The sequence below is a fragment of the Salvia miltiorrhiza genome, chromosome 7, assembly GCF_028751815.1.
Source record: "Salvia miltiorrhiza cultivar Shanhuang (shh) chromosome 7, IMPLAD_Smil_shh, whole genome shotgun sequence".
Classification (NCBI taxonomy): Eukaryota; Viridiplantae; Streptophyta; class Magnoliopsida; order Lamiales; family Lamiaceae; genus Salvia; species Salvia miltiorrhiza.
Genome location: NC_080393.1, coordinates 9,840,455 through 9,855,700, shown reverse-complemented (window position 1 = coordinate 9,855,700; position 15,246 = coordinate 9,840,455). Strand labels below are relative to the sequence as shown.

General features: G+C 38.5%; 4 protein-coding genes and 1 long non-coding RNA gene across 6 annotated transcripts; 2 read left to right on the top strand and 3 right to left on the bottom strand.

The window, feature by feature from the left end:
• Positions 1 to 517: 517 nt before the first annotated feature.
• On the bottom strand, positions 518 to 2,637 carry LOC130992452 (uncharacterized). Its single transcript, XR_009091291.1, has 3 exons — positions 2,395 to 2,637; positions 2,222 to 2,319; positions 518 to 898 (listed from the first exon to the last, which is right to left on the bottom strand). It is a non-coding gene; the product is annotated as an uncharacterized LOC130992452 (long non-coding RNA).
• Positions 2,638 to 4,537: 1,900 nt separating this feature from the next.
• Positions 4,538 to 8,187, top strand: LOC130992449 (wall-associated receptor kinase-like 1). The gene is made up of 3 exons (XM_057917086.1): positions 4,538 to 5,819; positions 6,011 to 6,172; positions 6,810 to 8,187. Exons 1-3 carry the CDS (start codon positions 4,922 to 4,924, stop codon positions 8,036 to 8,038), a joined length of 2,289 nt encoding a protein of 762 aa, XP_057773069.1. The 5' UTR covers positions 4,538 to 4,921; the 3' UTR covers positions 8,039 to 8,187.
• A 198-nt stretch (positions 8,188 to 8,385) lies between these two features.
• LOC130993796 (putative late blight resistance protein homolog R1B-14) lies at positions 8,386 to 10,770 on the bottom strand. The gene has a single exon (XM_057918832.1). It carries the CDS (start codon positions 10,768 to 10,770, stop codon positions 8,386 to 8,388), a length of 2,385 nt encoding a protein of 794 aa, XP_057774815.1.
• Positions 10,771 to 10,949: 179 nt separating this feature from the next.
• On the top strand, positions 10,950 to 14,492 carry LOC130992450 (glyoxylate/hydroxypyruvate/pyruvate reductase 2KGR-like). Of its 2 annotated transcripts, XM_057917088.1 has the most exons (3): positions 10,950 to 11,390; positions 12,165 to 12,684; positions 14,094 to 14,492. In XM_057917088.1, exons 1-2 carry the CDS (start codon positions 10,950 to 10,952, stop codon positions 12,681 to 12,683), a joined length of 960 nt encoding a protein of 319 aa, XP_057773071.1. In that variant the 3' UTR covers position 12,684; positions 14,094 to 14,492. The 2 variants fall into 2 exon arrangements, with proteins under 2 accessions (XP_057773071.1, XP_057773070.1); XM_057917087.1 differs by having other exon boundaries at positions 12,165 to 14,169.
• Positions 13,431 to 14,334, bottom strand: LOC130992451 (dynein light chain 1, cytoplasmic). The gene is made up of 2 exons (XM_057917089.1): positions 13,855 to 14,334; positions 13,431 to 13,769 (listed from the first exon to the last, which is right to left on the bottom strand). The coding sequence occupies exons 1-2, from the start codon at positions 13,990 to 13,992 to the stop codon at positions 13,629 to 13,631; spliced, it is 279 nt and encodes a 92-aa protein (XP_057773072.1). The 5' UTR covers positions 13,993 to 14,334; the 3' UTR covers positions 13,431 to 13,628.
• Positions 14,493 to 15,246: the final 754 nt, after the last annotated feature.

Below are 15,246 nucleotides of genomic sequence, written 5' to 3'. Positions count from 1 at the left end.
ACATGTCTGATGAGGGTGCACAGATAGTATTTGCATATAATTGCACATATATGTTTTTTAATTGCATAGATTTATACCGAGGTATAGATAAAAAATTAATGCATTCATAGTTTTTTTTGTTTATTTTATTATATTATTGCACATATTTTAGTATTTTTAATGTTTAAGAATATTTGATTATTTTATTCAGATTCTGTGCATCTTGATTTGGAGACTACGGATGTTGAAGACTTTTACGTGCCTCAATGCGATGATACATTGAAACTTCAAATTGGGCAGAAATTTGATACTCTTGAAGATGGTGTGAGTTTTTACCGTGCATACGCAAGTGCATGTGGATTCACTATCCGTAAGAGTATGCAAAAAAAAAAGCAAAAGATGGTAGTGGTGTCAGTTTATCATAGACATGTCAGTTTATACATAATAATATTACCATAACATGAAGAGTTCTGTACAAGAATTGATTGAATTATCATGATCTCATTCTTCTCAATACCAGGTTTAAGGAAAAAAAAAAAAAAAACAAATCCAACAACAACAAACCAACGAAATGGTTTTCAATTAGTAGTATTTTTTAAGAAGATGAGTGAAGCATGGGGTAGAGTTTGCCACAACAAAAGTACTATAGTCAAATGAAGTTAGCAAAGACATTTCACGCAATGTTACCTTCAATACTAGGAATAAACCAAAATTATTTGCATCTGAAATTAAACTAAAAACAAAACATAACCTTCCTCAAAAAAAAAAAAAAAAAAAACAAAACAAAACAAAACTAAACCATGTCTCAGAAAATGGTTCTTATGTTGGCCAGAATTATAATACTATTGCTTCTTTCCCCTTCATCTCCGAGCTGGCTGTGCTTCAACTTGTTCTTTTCCACCACCTTCAGATATGTCGGCTGGAAAAAAGAGTTAAAACAATTACAAATTAGAGAACTCATCAAGGATAATGAGAATGAATGAAACGGACATCATCAGAGCATGCCAAACATACGCATACGAATATGAAGTAACTAAGGAACTGAACAGTACAATAAATCAAAGGGGAACCCGGGAACAGTTCACCATCCCCAAAATCTCTATTTAATCGTTCAAGACTTTCAGGCAATAGATATGTTTATACACGAATGTGGTTCAGGCGAAGCAGTTGAAACTTTCAAAGCCAATCAACGAATCAGTGTAATTGTAAATAGCAAGCAGTCCAGCACTGAAATACACAAGTTCTTTTCATTTTTGAAATACACGAGTTCTTTTCATTTTTAATATTTCTAAAATTCACCTGTAATATAATGTGTAAAAAGGGGATATAGAAGATTCCTTAACTTTAAAAAAACATGCAATTTAGTATCACAATGGGACGACAATTTTTACTACAACCTCCCGCATACCATTTAGAGGATTGCATCTTGAGAAGACATTGTCCATATAAATCACTAAATCAGAATGCAAATTGCAATTAACACTAAAAGTAATTGGTTTAACAAGAAAACTCTGGCGAGATAATTAGTAATATATATTTAAGCATGTGAATACATGTGCTTTCGAGGAAAATATTAGCAGATCTTCAGAAAAGCAAAGCTCTGTTTACTTGACAAGAGATTAAATGAGAATGGAGTCTAAATACATACCCAACATATATGCATCACAACCTCAATGCTTCAATTTTTCCCATTTATGCATAAATATCCAACATCTATGCATCACAATGCTTCATCTATGAAAATCAAACAAAACCTATCAAAGAATCGCAATAAATTATAACTATGCAACCCGATCCAACATCTATGCACTAACAACTTCAAAAAATGTAACAAAAACAGAACTACGCACATTTCATTTGTATATCTATGCATCACGCTCCAACATCTATGCATCACAACCATAGAATATGTAACTCTAATAAAGAAAACGAAAAAACGTATGAATTTTTGCCATTTATGCACACATATCCAACATCTATGCATCATAATCATTCACCTATGCAAATCAAACAAATAATCGCAAAAAATAATAAATATGAAACACAATCCAACATCTATGCATCACCATCTTTCATCTATGCAAATCAACAACACCCATCATCTACTAAATTCTACAAAAATTAACAAAATCTGCCAGAATCGATTGAAGCCAAATCGTGCATATCTCAATTTTGAATCAAATAAAACCAAATCAAACAAACAGCTATGCAATTACATAAAACATCTATGCACTTATAATACCTAACTTTGGAAAAGCCCAAAGGTTCTGCCGCCTCCTCCTTGGAATACTCGGACGCCGCCGCCTCCTTGATTAATCGGAATTCTTCCGCCGCCGCCTCCTGCACGCCGGAGAAGATCCAATTTGTACAGATCGCTAAAATTTCAAACCTTGTACAAGAAGGAAAATTTCGAACCTTGCACAGCCCTTGCACAGATCAACGAAACCGCCGTCGGAGAACACCCTGTGACCGATGCTTCGTCGCCGGCGTGCAGATCGGTCCTTCGTCGACTGCACAGATGCCTGCGATTTTTTTGATTCTCAAGCCCTAGATGAAAGTGAAAGTGAAATTGAGAAATGTAATTCACGAAATGGGCATGTAAATTTTAATTTCACTCTTTACATTTCTACCCTTTTAATTAAAAATACATTTACAGTATATATTTTAATGTGCATCTCTAATTTAATCTCAACCCTTTATTTTAATAAAATCAGTGGTTTAGATGTGGTTCCTAGTTCTCATCTTAAGGGGGGTTTCTATTTTAACCCCACCCTATATATATATATATATATATATATATATATATATATATGGATTTAGGTTGTTACAAAACCTTCTCTAATCATACTTTAAAAGGTTATAAATACATAAAATATACCTACTAATCGCGAATAGATTGGCTCCTGCATGCATATTCAAAAAATTTATGTTTTTTGAATTGCCACGTAATTAATTTTTTACTTTCAAGTATAATTAATTTGGGCCAAATTTAATAATATTAATAATAATAATAATAATAATAATAATAATAATAATAATAATAATAATAATAATAATAATAATAATAATAATAATAATAATAATAATAATAATAATAATATGACGATGAGGAATTCACATATTTTTATGATAAATTGATTATAACTAACTTGCATAGCTTGCACACAAAATACAGATTCCTATTATATCTCTATTATAGATTTACTTTTAAGGATAATTATATAAATTACATACTATATATTTAGAAGAATATATTAATTCATTAGATATTAAATACTATAAAAAGATATTAATTAATTACATTACCTTTTCCAAAAATTATTATTATTATTATTATTATTATTATTATTATTATTATTATTATTATTATTATTATTATTATTATTATTATTATTATTATTATTATTATTATTATTATTATTATTATAGAATCTACTTAACTAGATAACTGAAAATAACAATAATTCACTGTTATATAAATAAATAGGGTATATTTGTAAAGGGGGTTTCTAAAAAAATATTATTCTATTATATTATTTTGTTAAAATTAATTATTTTTTTAATTGACACCCAAGTTGGGATTAAATAAATTTATTAGTTTATTGAGTATTATTTTAAAGATGTTTTACTATAATTGTAGAATTAAATAGACCAAATTATTGATTAAAAAATTAAATAAATAGATACTATTATATTTAATTTTTTTAATTTTATCAAATAAAATAAAATAATACTCCCTCTGTTCCAATAAAAGTGGCCACCTTTTCATTAAAAGTTGTCACTTTCTCAAAATAAGAATATTTATTATTTAATTAAGCTTAATTAATTAATCTAATTATAATTTCAAACTAAACCTAAACCCTTTTTAAATAAACATACACAAAACACACACTCAGCCACCTCCCCGCAACACAGTCCCTCCCACTTCTCCTTCGGCGGACGACAACAGCGCCAACCGCCGCCCCACCCCCTGACCTCCTTCTCACTCACCTCTCTCTTTCTCATTGCGCACACATACACAAACACCGAAAACGTCGGTGCCTTCCCCTCAAAACTTCCAGCGACAGCCGCCGCCTCTCGCCCCTCAACCTCTCCCTTATCTCCCTTTTCTCCGGCTAACATAAGGCAATAGCCATCCGCATTCAGATACACAATTTTGCATTGATTGCCTTACTTCAAGCAGATATGATTTTAGATCTTAAATTTGGTTCGATTTCAGATACACAATCGACCGTCATTTATGCTGACTAGCTAGAAATGAAAGTTTCAGAGTTGAAATCTGGTTCAATTCTGTTGCTTTCCTCACTCTATTCATTGTTGGAGTTTTGGTTCGCCTGTGTGAGAGAGAGAGAGAGAGAGAGATCGAGGGGTGAAGTTTGGTTTGGGTGAGGGTGACCGCCGACGCTGGCGTCGCCGTCGCTGTTGCCTAGATGCAATGAGAAGTTAGGTTGAAGAAGAAGAAGTCAGGTAGAAGAAAGTCTTATATTAATTAATTCATTAATTTTGTGGACCACACTTAATTAAAACTTATATAATAATATGTGTCCAAAAACAGTGCCCGTTTTTAATGGGACGAAAAAAGTATTAATTATGCGATACGACGTAGGGTCTTTCCATTTAGTTTATTAAAACTGCATGCATATTAGCCGAAACTTGAATCATATTTATGAATCTTATATGCACATATTCGTGTTGACTAGAATCTTGGTGAAATATATACAAAGACTTAGTGTTCACTAATCTCATATCCATGATCATTTAATTATTATTTCGTACAATGAGGCGCCTGCAGTGGATGACGATTTATCCAACCGTTTCTTCCTTGTTTCATATAAACACTCCCCACCTATTTCTCTATATTCTACGAAAAGGAAATGAATTCGAGCATTACTCAAACAAACAACATTAATAAATAAGTTAACAAATTTTGCAATAACACACAATGGCTCTGCTTCAGCTGTTGTTGTTGTTGTTGTTGTATTACCTTGTTTCCTCAGCAGCATCCAACTCCTCCTTCACCAGAACAAAACCAGGTTGCCCGGGAAAATGCGGAGACGTGAGAATCCCATACCCTTTCGGCATCGCCTCAAACTGCTCCATCCCAGGCTTCGACCTCTCCTGCAACACCTCAACCTCCACCCACAGGCTCTTCCTCCACCTCTCCGGCGCCGCCACCTACCGCGTCGTCAACATCTCCAAATCCAAGATCCGGATTAAAAACCCCGTGTACGCCCACCGCTGCGAGAACTACCGCTACGTCCCCACCAATATCACCATCATGGACCTCGCCGGATCCCCTTACACTATATCCGACCTCAACACCGTGACGCAGGTCGGCTGCACCGACCTCACCGTGCTCGAAGGCTTCCACGCCGGCGTGGCGCGCAGGGACTTCGTCGGCGGCTGCGTCACCTTCTGCTCCACCAACAATCTCAGCGTCGGCAACACCTCCTGCCCCGGAAACGCGTGCTGCCAGGTTGCGGTGCCCAAGGGGACCGTCTTCCTCAACGTGTCCGTCTCCGGGCTCAAGAACATGTGGGCGAGCACGGAGGATGCGCGTTGCAGCTATTCGTTTCTCGGGGAGAAAGACAGCTCCGCGTTTCACCCGGTTTCGGAGCTTTACACGCCGGGCGTGCCGAGGTATACTTGGATGAAGAATCGGACGGTGGTCCTCGACTGGAGGATCGGGACGCGCAGCTGCAGCGACGCCCCGAGTTTGGGCGGCTTTGCTTGCCTGAACAACAGCCACTGCGTTAATGCGAGTGGTGGAATCGGAGGATACCGGTGTAGCTGCTTTCGGGGATACCAGGGCAATCCTTACCTTCCTCCTGGTTGCCAAGGTATGTCTGATTTTTTTCTTTTTTAACTATTCCTTACGTTGTAAAACTCGTTTACATCAACTTTGATGAATCCATTAATTCACTCAATTTTATAACAATCACTGCTCCCAAACCATGCTACAATTTTTATGGATAAAAGAAGTATATTGCCTCCTTGCTTCTTCTCAATAATTACCTCTATCTATGTTTAGATATTGACGAGTGTGAGAAGAATCCGTGCCACGCCACCGGAATTTGTACCAATACGCCCGGAGATTATATCTGCAGATGCCCGCCGGGCTATCTTGGTAACGCCGGGAAGAATACTATTGGCTGTGTCGCCGTCATTCCCAAGCTCAGTAAACTGTCGATAGGTATTTCTCCTCAAATTCTATCAAATATGTACATGTGCTGCATTAATCTCATTCATTTTAAAATATGTACGTATGTAACAACTTTTCTCATTTTTCATAAAAATATGTATCACGTAGGTCGGTATTGGGTCTAATTAGGAGTGCAATCGTCCAAGGCCCCGAGATAGAAATAAGAGACAAAAAAAATTACTATTATATATTAAAAAATTGTATTTTATTTAAGATATTATTCTTTATTTTTAGGTTCAATTGAAAGGTCCCATATAAATATTTAATAATCATTGTATAAGCGGCCTTTATTTCTTATTTTATTTAGGGTGTGTAAAGTATAATTAAGGATCGAGGCTAAAGGCAAAACCAATGAATTGATAGTCTTTTTTTTGTTTTGTTTTTTGTGTGACTAGGACAGAGAGGGAAATGCAGTTGACTGATTCTTACTATGAAAAGACTAACAGTAAACTCCTCCTTAAGCGTTTTCATTTTTTGTTTTGTTTTTTGTGTATTCCTGCTTTTGTTTTTATGTTGTGGCGTTACTATCATTTTATAGATGCAAGCCGGCCTATCAATGCTTGAGACATGATTGTCATTTCACAGATGCAAGATTTGGCTTATGTGTTTGATCACTTGTTTATTACAGGTTTAATATCTGGGATGGGTTTCACAACGTTGTTGTCGCTCTCCTTTCTGCTGGCCAAGTTTATGAGAAAGAGGAAGAATCGAAAGCGTCGAGACAACTTCTTCAAGCAAAATGGTGGTCTCTTACTAAAGCAACAAGCTTCAGTCAACGAAGCCATCCTCGGAAACATACGAATTTTCACGGCTAAGGAGTTGGAGAAAGCCACGGATCGCTTCAACGACAGCCGCATACTTGGCCGAGGTGGCCAGGGCACGGTCTACAAAGGAATGTTATCCGACGGCCAGATAGTGGCCATCAAGAAATCCCAATTCGTCGAAGAGCGCAAATCCAAGCACGTCGTGGAGCAGTTCATCAACGAGGTTGTGATACTATCGCAGATCAATCACAGGAACGTTGTCAAATTGTTGGGATGTTGTCTGGAGACGAGAGTCCCTCTTCTCGTGTACGAGTACGTGCACAATGGCACGCTTTACCATCTCGTACACGATGAAGAGAATGCGGAGTTTATGTTCCTGTGGAACACGCGTTTGAAGATCGCAGCAGACGTGGCCGGGGCCGTGGCCTACTTGCACTCGGCCACGTCGCTCCCCATCTTCCACAGAGACATCAAGTCGTCTAATATACTCTTGGATGAGAAATACGTGGCCAAGGTGTCGGATTTCGGGGCTTCCAAGTCCATGCCTGTGGACCAGACTCACCTAACTACCAATGTGAATGGAACTTTTGGGTACATAGATCCGGAATATTTCCAGTCCAATCAGTTCACAGAGAAGAGCGATGTGTACAGTTTTGGGGTTGTTCTTGTCGAGCTTCTAACCGGATTGAAGCCGATAATATCTTCACCGGAGACAGAAGAAGAGCAGAAGAGTCTAGTTTTACGTTTCTTGTCGTCGATGAGCGAGGACAAACTCAACTCGATTCTAGACGATCGAGTGGTGTTGGGGCAAGGTGAGAAGGAATGTGTAGTTGCGGTAGCGAAGCTTGCGCAGAGATGTCTGAATTTGAACGGTAAGAACCGGCCGTACATGAAAGAAGTAGCCACGGAATTGGATACTCTCAGATTTGCTCAACACGCAAAATCGAGTGAGGAATCCGCATGGGATAAAGAAGGAGGAATGATTCTCTCAATAGATGATGGCAACTGTAATTGGACAAATACCTTTGATTTTCCGACAAACTCATTTCCTGATTCTTTTCCTAACATGTTTGCGAAGGAACTTCGGCGATAAACCGGCTGCTAATTAATTAATCCAAGTTAATTTGCTGCCTACTTTTCCTTGTAATTTCCATATTGTTTAATTTGATTTTGTAAATTTTGTTAGAGCTAGTTGTGTGTTTGGGGGCTAATTATGATATGATTACATTTCTTTGAGGGGAACTATGCTATGATTACATTAATCGGGTGGCCAAAAACAAAAGGTTTAACAACTCTTCTCATGAAACGAGTTCTTAGAAAACAACATAAATTGCAATCATGCACGATAACAAGACAATGAAATGGTTGAACAAGAGAATCTCGACAAGATTGATATAGCAAACACATCAATTTTCATCTTCAATCTTCATCTTGGTCAGCTTAGCAAGGAAGTTGAATTCGAAGGTCCTCATTCCCAAGTTCCTCTTGCTCAACTCGGATCTGTTTTGCAGAACGAAAGGCTGCATCGCTGCAAAACCTATCCAACTGAATTGACTTGAGCGTCGGAATGTCTCCTATGTCCGAAGGGATCTCCTTGAGCCTACGCATGTATCCAAGGCGAAGGTGCTCAAGGACCGGAAAGTGGGAGCTCTCCGTCTCCCAACACTCCAAATCCTCACCCTCACTTATCTCCAATAATTTGAGCCTGCAGAACTGCCCTTCCACCGTACACCACTCACTTCCTACGCAGGCATATTCCCTCAGCCTCAGCACCTGAAGCCAAGGCAACCAACCCACCATCTCTGTCATCACCCCCCACTGGAGATGCGTGCCCCGTAAGCTCAACTTCCTCACAGATTGTGGTAAGCTCATCTCTGAAAACACAGGAGATAATCGGCTCACATAGTTGCTCACACTAAGTGAACTCAGTTTATGCAGAAGCTCAATTTTGTTGAGACTGTATTCATCCAAACTGTCCTCACTCACTTCCCAATACGTTATTCGCAGTTTCTTGATATTGGGAATCCTCTCAACCACCTCTCCACGGCATCTGAAATCATGTACCGTGTGGAGCGTCTCTAAGTTTTCCAAAACCACAACCTCATCAACAGGGGGACTCGGGAGCTCAAGCCTCGGCTTGATTTCAACATGCTTGAGCTGACGCATTTTCCAAATTTCAGACGGCACGACACCATTCTTCCCAGATTCAACCATCACTGTCTGCAGGTACCAAAGCAAAGAGATCGAAGAAGGGATCATTCCAGGTCTTCGAACATCAATATACCGCAAATTAACTCTTTTAAAAATATCTTGCGTTTGATGTTGGAGATTGGAGTTTGAATATTCCTTTGAATACACTTTGGATAATCTGCAACCAAACTTCTGCCTCTTAGCTTCTCTCAAGCATAAGTCTCTCACGAGATCATGGAGTTTGAATAACTTGAGCTTTCCATAAAAGTCACGCTCTTGAACTAAAATGAGATTTCTACCAACAAGCTCTTCTAAGCACTCTTCCGCCACCTCTTGCGAGGTTTTCCCACCAATCGGCTTTAGAAATCCCTCGGCAACCCACATTTTAGTGAAGTTGGAGACAGCAATCTCCCTGTCTTCTTTAGCAACACTCATGTAGAGAAAACATGGCTTCAAATGAAGTGGCAGGCTATTATAACTCGTGTATAATACTTTCAAGCAATGCTCATCGTCGTCTGAGTTCACTACCGAGCTCAGATTTTCTGCAATGTGTTTCCAAAATTGTTGCGTCCGCGGAGATCTTGCTAAGAGCCCTCCGATCACATCAATCGACAACGGAAGACCTTTGCAGCTCTCCACGATCTTCCTCCCTAATCGCTCAAGTTCGTGAGGGCAGTTGATTTCTTCCCCAAACACAATTTTGCAGAAGAGATTCCAACTGTCGTGCTTATCCAGGAATCCCACTTGAATGCCCTGAGAATCAGAGACCTGAAAGGCCAACTTTGAAAGCCTTGTAGTAAGCAGTATTCGACTCCCATCATTGTAATCGGGAAAGTAAAATTTCAGTTTATCCCAAATTTTGATATCCCAAATGTCATCAATTACAATCAAATACCTCCTACTTGATAATTTCTTGTGTAACTTTTCTCCTAATTCATTTTCAGTCAGTTTGGAAAGACTCCCCTGCTCCACTTGGAGAAGCTCTAAAAGTAATTCTTTCAAATTGTATTCTTGAGAAATTGTAACCCAAACAAGAATATCAAAGTGCTGCACAATAGTCTGATTCCGGTAAACATTTCTAGCAAGAGTAGTCTTACCAATCCCGCCCATCCCCACGATAGGGATGACCTCACGGCGGGATTCTCCTCCGGTCAGCTTGTCCATCAACTCGTACACCACGTCGTCAACGCCCACCAAGGTGTTGGAATCAACGGCCTTTGATGACGACGAACTCCTCCTCTGCGTCGTCTGATCTGGAGCTCTCGTTCTCTGCTTCTTCTCCATCGCCTCTTCCTTGATCGAATCCAGTTCTTCTATCGATTTCTGCAGACGTTCATACAAGTCAACGGTGCTGATCTCTTTCCCGTTATCCATGGATTCAGCTAGAATTTGATCCTCGATATGTGATTCGATCGCATCTTCTGCTGCGTAAGCTGCATCTGCAATGCGACGCTCCAATCCATCTGCTTCGTCCTTGTAGTCATCGTTGTGACCCTGAAGAAATTCCTCAAGGAAAGCAATGTTTTCAGAGAGAGATTGAGCTTGAGTTTTTTGCAGAGAAATAGGAAGGAGAGGATGATGCTGGATGTGGTGGATAGTATGCATAAGAGACATCAGAGCTGCATAAGCTGCCATGGCTGTATTTTTTCGCAAATATAGAATACAATGGCAGTCTTACTTCTACATGATAGATATAGAGAAAAATATTTTAAACAATCGCGATAATATTGACGTGCCAACTTTGACAAAATATAGCCATTGATTATTAACTCACGAAACCCAATCGAAATCTCTAAACCACCAAAAAGGTGAAAATGGAAACTACTTCAAATCCAATCGGCGTTCTTCTCCTCCGCCCGCTGTCGCCGTACCTTCAGCAGGAGCTCTCCAAACGATACGCCCTCTTCAAATTCTGGGAATCGCCGCCGAATCTCCGCCGCGAGTTCCTCGGAGAGCACTCGAACTCGATCAAGGCGGTGGTGTGCAATGGCGTGCAGGGCGCCGATGCCGAGATCATCGACGCGCTACCGCTCCTTGAGATCGTGGCCAGCCACAGCTCCGGCCTCGATAAGATTGATCTGGATAGATGCCGGGAGAGGGGAATTAGGGTAACTTACACCCCCGACGCCTTGACGGATGAGGTGGCGGACATGGCGATTCTGCTGATTTTGGCGACTTCGCGGCGGATTTGTGCGGCGGACCAGCACGTCAGGAGTGCTGAGTGGAAGAATGCTGATTTCAAGTTGACTTCAAAGGTAAAAATTTTCAGTTGATTTCAATTATTATTGGCTATTGCGATAGATTTTGGGAATTTGCCGAATTTTTCAGGAATGGATTTCGTTGGATATTTTGATTTTATTTTCCGTATGTTATCTGAATGAATGGTTTGTTTCTTTCCCCTTTTTTTTCCCCTTCTTGCACCTTTCCTATAAAGATGTACAAATCAAATCAATTACTCCCTCCGTTCACGATATAATTTTCACACTTGAGTTTTGAAAAAGTGATGAATACTAGTTGATAATAGTGATGTTGTGAATAGAAGTTTGTGAACCCTACTGCTATAAATAAAAGTGAAAACAATATCGTGGACATATTAAAATGATAAAAGTAGAACGATGTCGTGGACAAATGGAGTATGTTATTTACAGTGATTGGAATTCAATTAATATAGATTGGAAAATTTAAGATGAATGAAAAGGAAATGATACATTTTGAAGCTTCAGATCGAGTGATGGCTCTTGAAGTGTTGGAAATAAATCTTGTAAGTATAGATTTCATGTAGCTCGTAGATTGAAGGCAACGATGAATGTGTATCATCTCAACATCAACTGACTCACCCTGAGACGAGCAAGTTCTACTTAGGTGAAAATTTGGGATTTGAAAATGAGGCATTTTGAAGCTTTGGTTGTGATTTTATATGGGAAGTCAGCCCTTCTGTGTGTAAGTTCTCTAGGAAAGATTTAAAATGATTATTGTGTTCCATTGGTAAAGTAATAATCTTGGTATCTGTTTCCTTCACATTTCTTCAGTTCAGTGGCAAATCAGTTGGCATCATTGGATTGGGAAGGATTGGTTCAGCCATAGCTAAGAGAGCCGAAGCTTTTGGGTGTCGAATTGGATACCACTCTCGTTCACTAAAACCAAATTCAAGATACAAATACTACCCTTCTCTCACTGACTTGGCCTCGGACTCCCAGATCATTGTTGTGTCGTGTGCATTAACGCGTGAGACTCACCACATTGTCAATCGTGGTGTCATGGACGCCTTAGGTAGAGATGGGATTATCATCAACATCGCGAGAGGCTCCCACATTGATCAAGCTGAGTTGATCTCTGCCCTTGCTGAGGGCCGGTTGGGAGGAGCTGGGCTAGATGTGTTGGAACACGAACCTGAGGTGCCTGATCTACTAGCTCAGCTTGATAACGTCGTCCTCTCCCCACATGCTGGAGCTAGCACATATGAAACGCGCAAGACATTGGCAGACCTCGTCGTTGGACACTTGGAAGCGCATTTTTCAAACAAGCCGTTGCTTAATGCTGTCATCTAAGGTATGTTTTTCAGCTATGTGGTGTAGAAATGTTGCCATTAACTATAAGTATATGCATGCTTTTGTGTTGTTGAAATATGTAGGGAAATTAACATTTCTTTAGTAGCCCCCTTTACTCTTTAGGCTCCTCTATCGTATTCAATTTCTTTAGTAGCCCCCTTTAGTCACACTCACTCTGTCATCATCCAAAACACAACATGAGGTGATTTGTTTCATGCTACCTCACGTGATTCTATTGTTTGATAACTTTGATTTCCAGTATTTTATGCTCTCCTAGGCTTGGTCCCCCATCCCCCCTCTCTTTTTCTATTGTTTTGCTATGAACTCCATTAACGCAAAACACTTGTAAAAAGTTGATGAAAACTGTTGATGTTATAAGTGAAAAGAATAAAATAAGACAAGGTTGTAGTTACAACATTTTTATGCCATGTAGAAACGCCATGTTATCACTGGTAATTAATCATTTATTTAAAGAGAGTTGTGAGCTTTGCCAAAACAAATTTGGTGAAGACTTATTCTGAGAATGCAGTGGTTGAGCCATGTGAAGCCTTAGGTACTAGAAAAATATTAGTATATCATTTCCCAGAACAGAGTTCATTATATCACAGACAAAAAAATGGCACTTTCATCTAGTCATCTAGATTTTTCTACTCATTGTTCTAATCCATGCTCCAAAAAACGAACTAGCACCTTCTTGAAACTTTATCTTCTAGATCATAAGTTTTTAGGGCCTCAAGACTTTCCTGATTATACAAACTCAGTCAAATTCTTTCTCATGAAGAAGCCCAGAGCAGTACATCATATTTTGTTACAACCTAAGCTTCTGCACATGAGGAACATCAAAAGGAGCTCCTCAATAACAGAAAAAGTTAAAAAAAGAAAAAGAAAATGAACACCAATGTTGTCTTCCTTCCTATAGTCCTAACACAGCTTCCCTCTCTATCACTAAGAAGCACCTTTGAAGATGAGGAAGTTGAGAGTCTCTAGTGTGAAATATATGAAGCTCCCTTTGGAGTGAGTGAAAAAGCACCCAAAGTTGGATCCCACCACACACTGCCATCCACTCCCATACTTCTTGTCAAACTCCTGCCACCAAACAAACCTCAACGCCAAACATCAAAATGGAATCTTGAAATTCCAAAATTAGAAATTAGAAAAAGGAAAATCTGACCTTCTTGATGTGGGCAGCTATGGATTTGCAGTCAAGAACATCGTAGAGATCCAAAGCCTGAGAAGCAGAGGCCATTGCTTGGATCTGCATCTTCAGTGGCATATCTGTGTCTTCTATCAAAGCTTTCCCTTCTAACATCTTTTCCTGCAAAACTTAAATCCAACTTCAAAAACAGTTTTTCTCTTGGTGTTACAGCTGAAATCTTGGGAGCCCCTAAGAAATTTCTCCTATTTTCTCAGGGCAGAAAAGTGAAGAGGATTGAAGAAATGAGATGGTGTTAATCCACTCAACTCAAAGCCTTGTAAGCATGGTATGTATAATATGTGTGGGATATGGGCGATCTCCATGTGTAGTGGAGTGATTTGGCACATTTTCCAATTATTTTTAGTGTCCTTTTTCTACTCACTTTAAGGACTTTTCTTGCCTTATTCTATTCGAGGACACTCTTTTCTGGCGTCATCTATCAAAGAGGATAACGATGTTAGGGATAAAGCTGGTGAGGCCTAAATTATTTCTGCCTTTCTTTTTTCTTTCTTTCTTTCTATTTTAATTGCCACAATTTTGGAACATCTTCGGTCTTCATAGATGTAATTCCTGCTTTTTGTTTGCTTTTATCTTAATTGCCAAAATTTTGGACAGATTAGCTGAATGAGAGCATCTTATTCTTGACTAAGAGAGATTTACCAACTGGCAATCTAATTAAACAAAGTCTTGGTTGAAAGACTTTATGTGAGTAATTGTGACCTTAAAATGTATTGATTTAATAGTAGAATGGTTAATGTTTAAGCATGGGCTCCCCCAAATTTTGAATTTATATATTATAGTTTTAAATAACACAATTATCCTTAAATTAATTATAAATAGAAGAATATAACAAACTAGTCAACTTTTGTAAAACAAATTTCTTTTATAATATAAACATATATACTCCCTCCGTCCACGAAAGAACTTCCTATTTTTCTATTTCGGGACGTCCACGAAAGAACTTCCTACTTTTTCCTATTTTGGGACAATACCCCACCACTTAAAAAATACTCCCCTTTTAAGACAATTCCCACCACTCAAATAACATTAATTAAAACAACACAATAAATTATTAATACTTTTTCACAATTCTCAATACACTTTACAACTTTTTCTCAACTCTCAATACACTATACAACATTTTATTAAAACCCGTGTCACTCCCTCCTAGGAAGTTCTTTCATGGACGGAGGGAGTATAATTTATAAAAATATTATACATTATTATCACTATTATGCTTGTCTTTTAATAGAAAATGCCTAAAATGAATGGAATGCCCAAAAAAAAAATTGTTTGCTATTATTATTATGCTTGTCTTTTATTATTATTGATTCTAGCTTGTAATTTATTGAAAATATATAATTTATG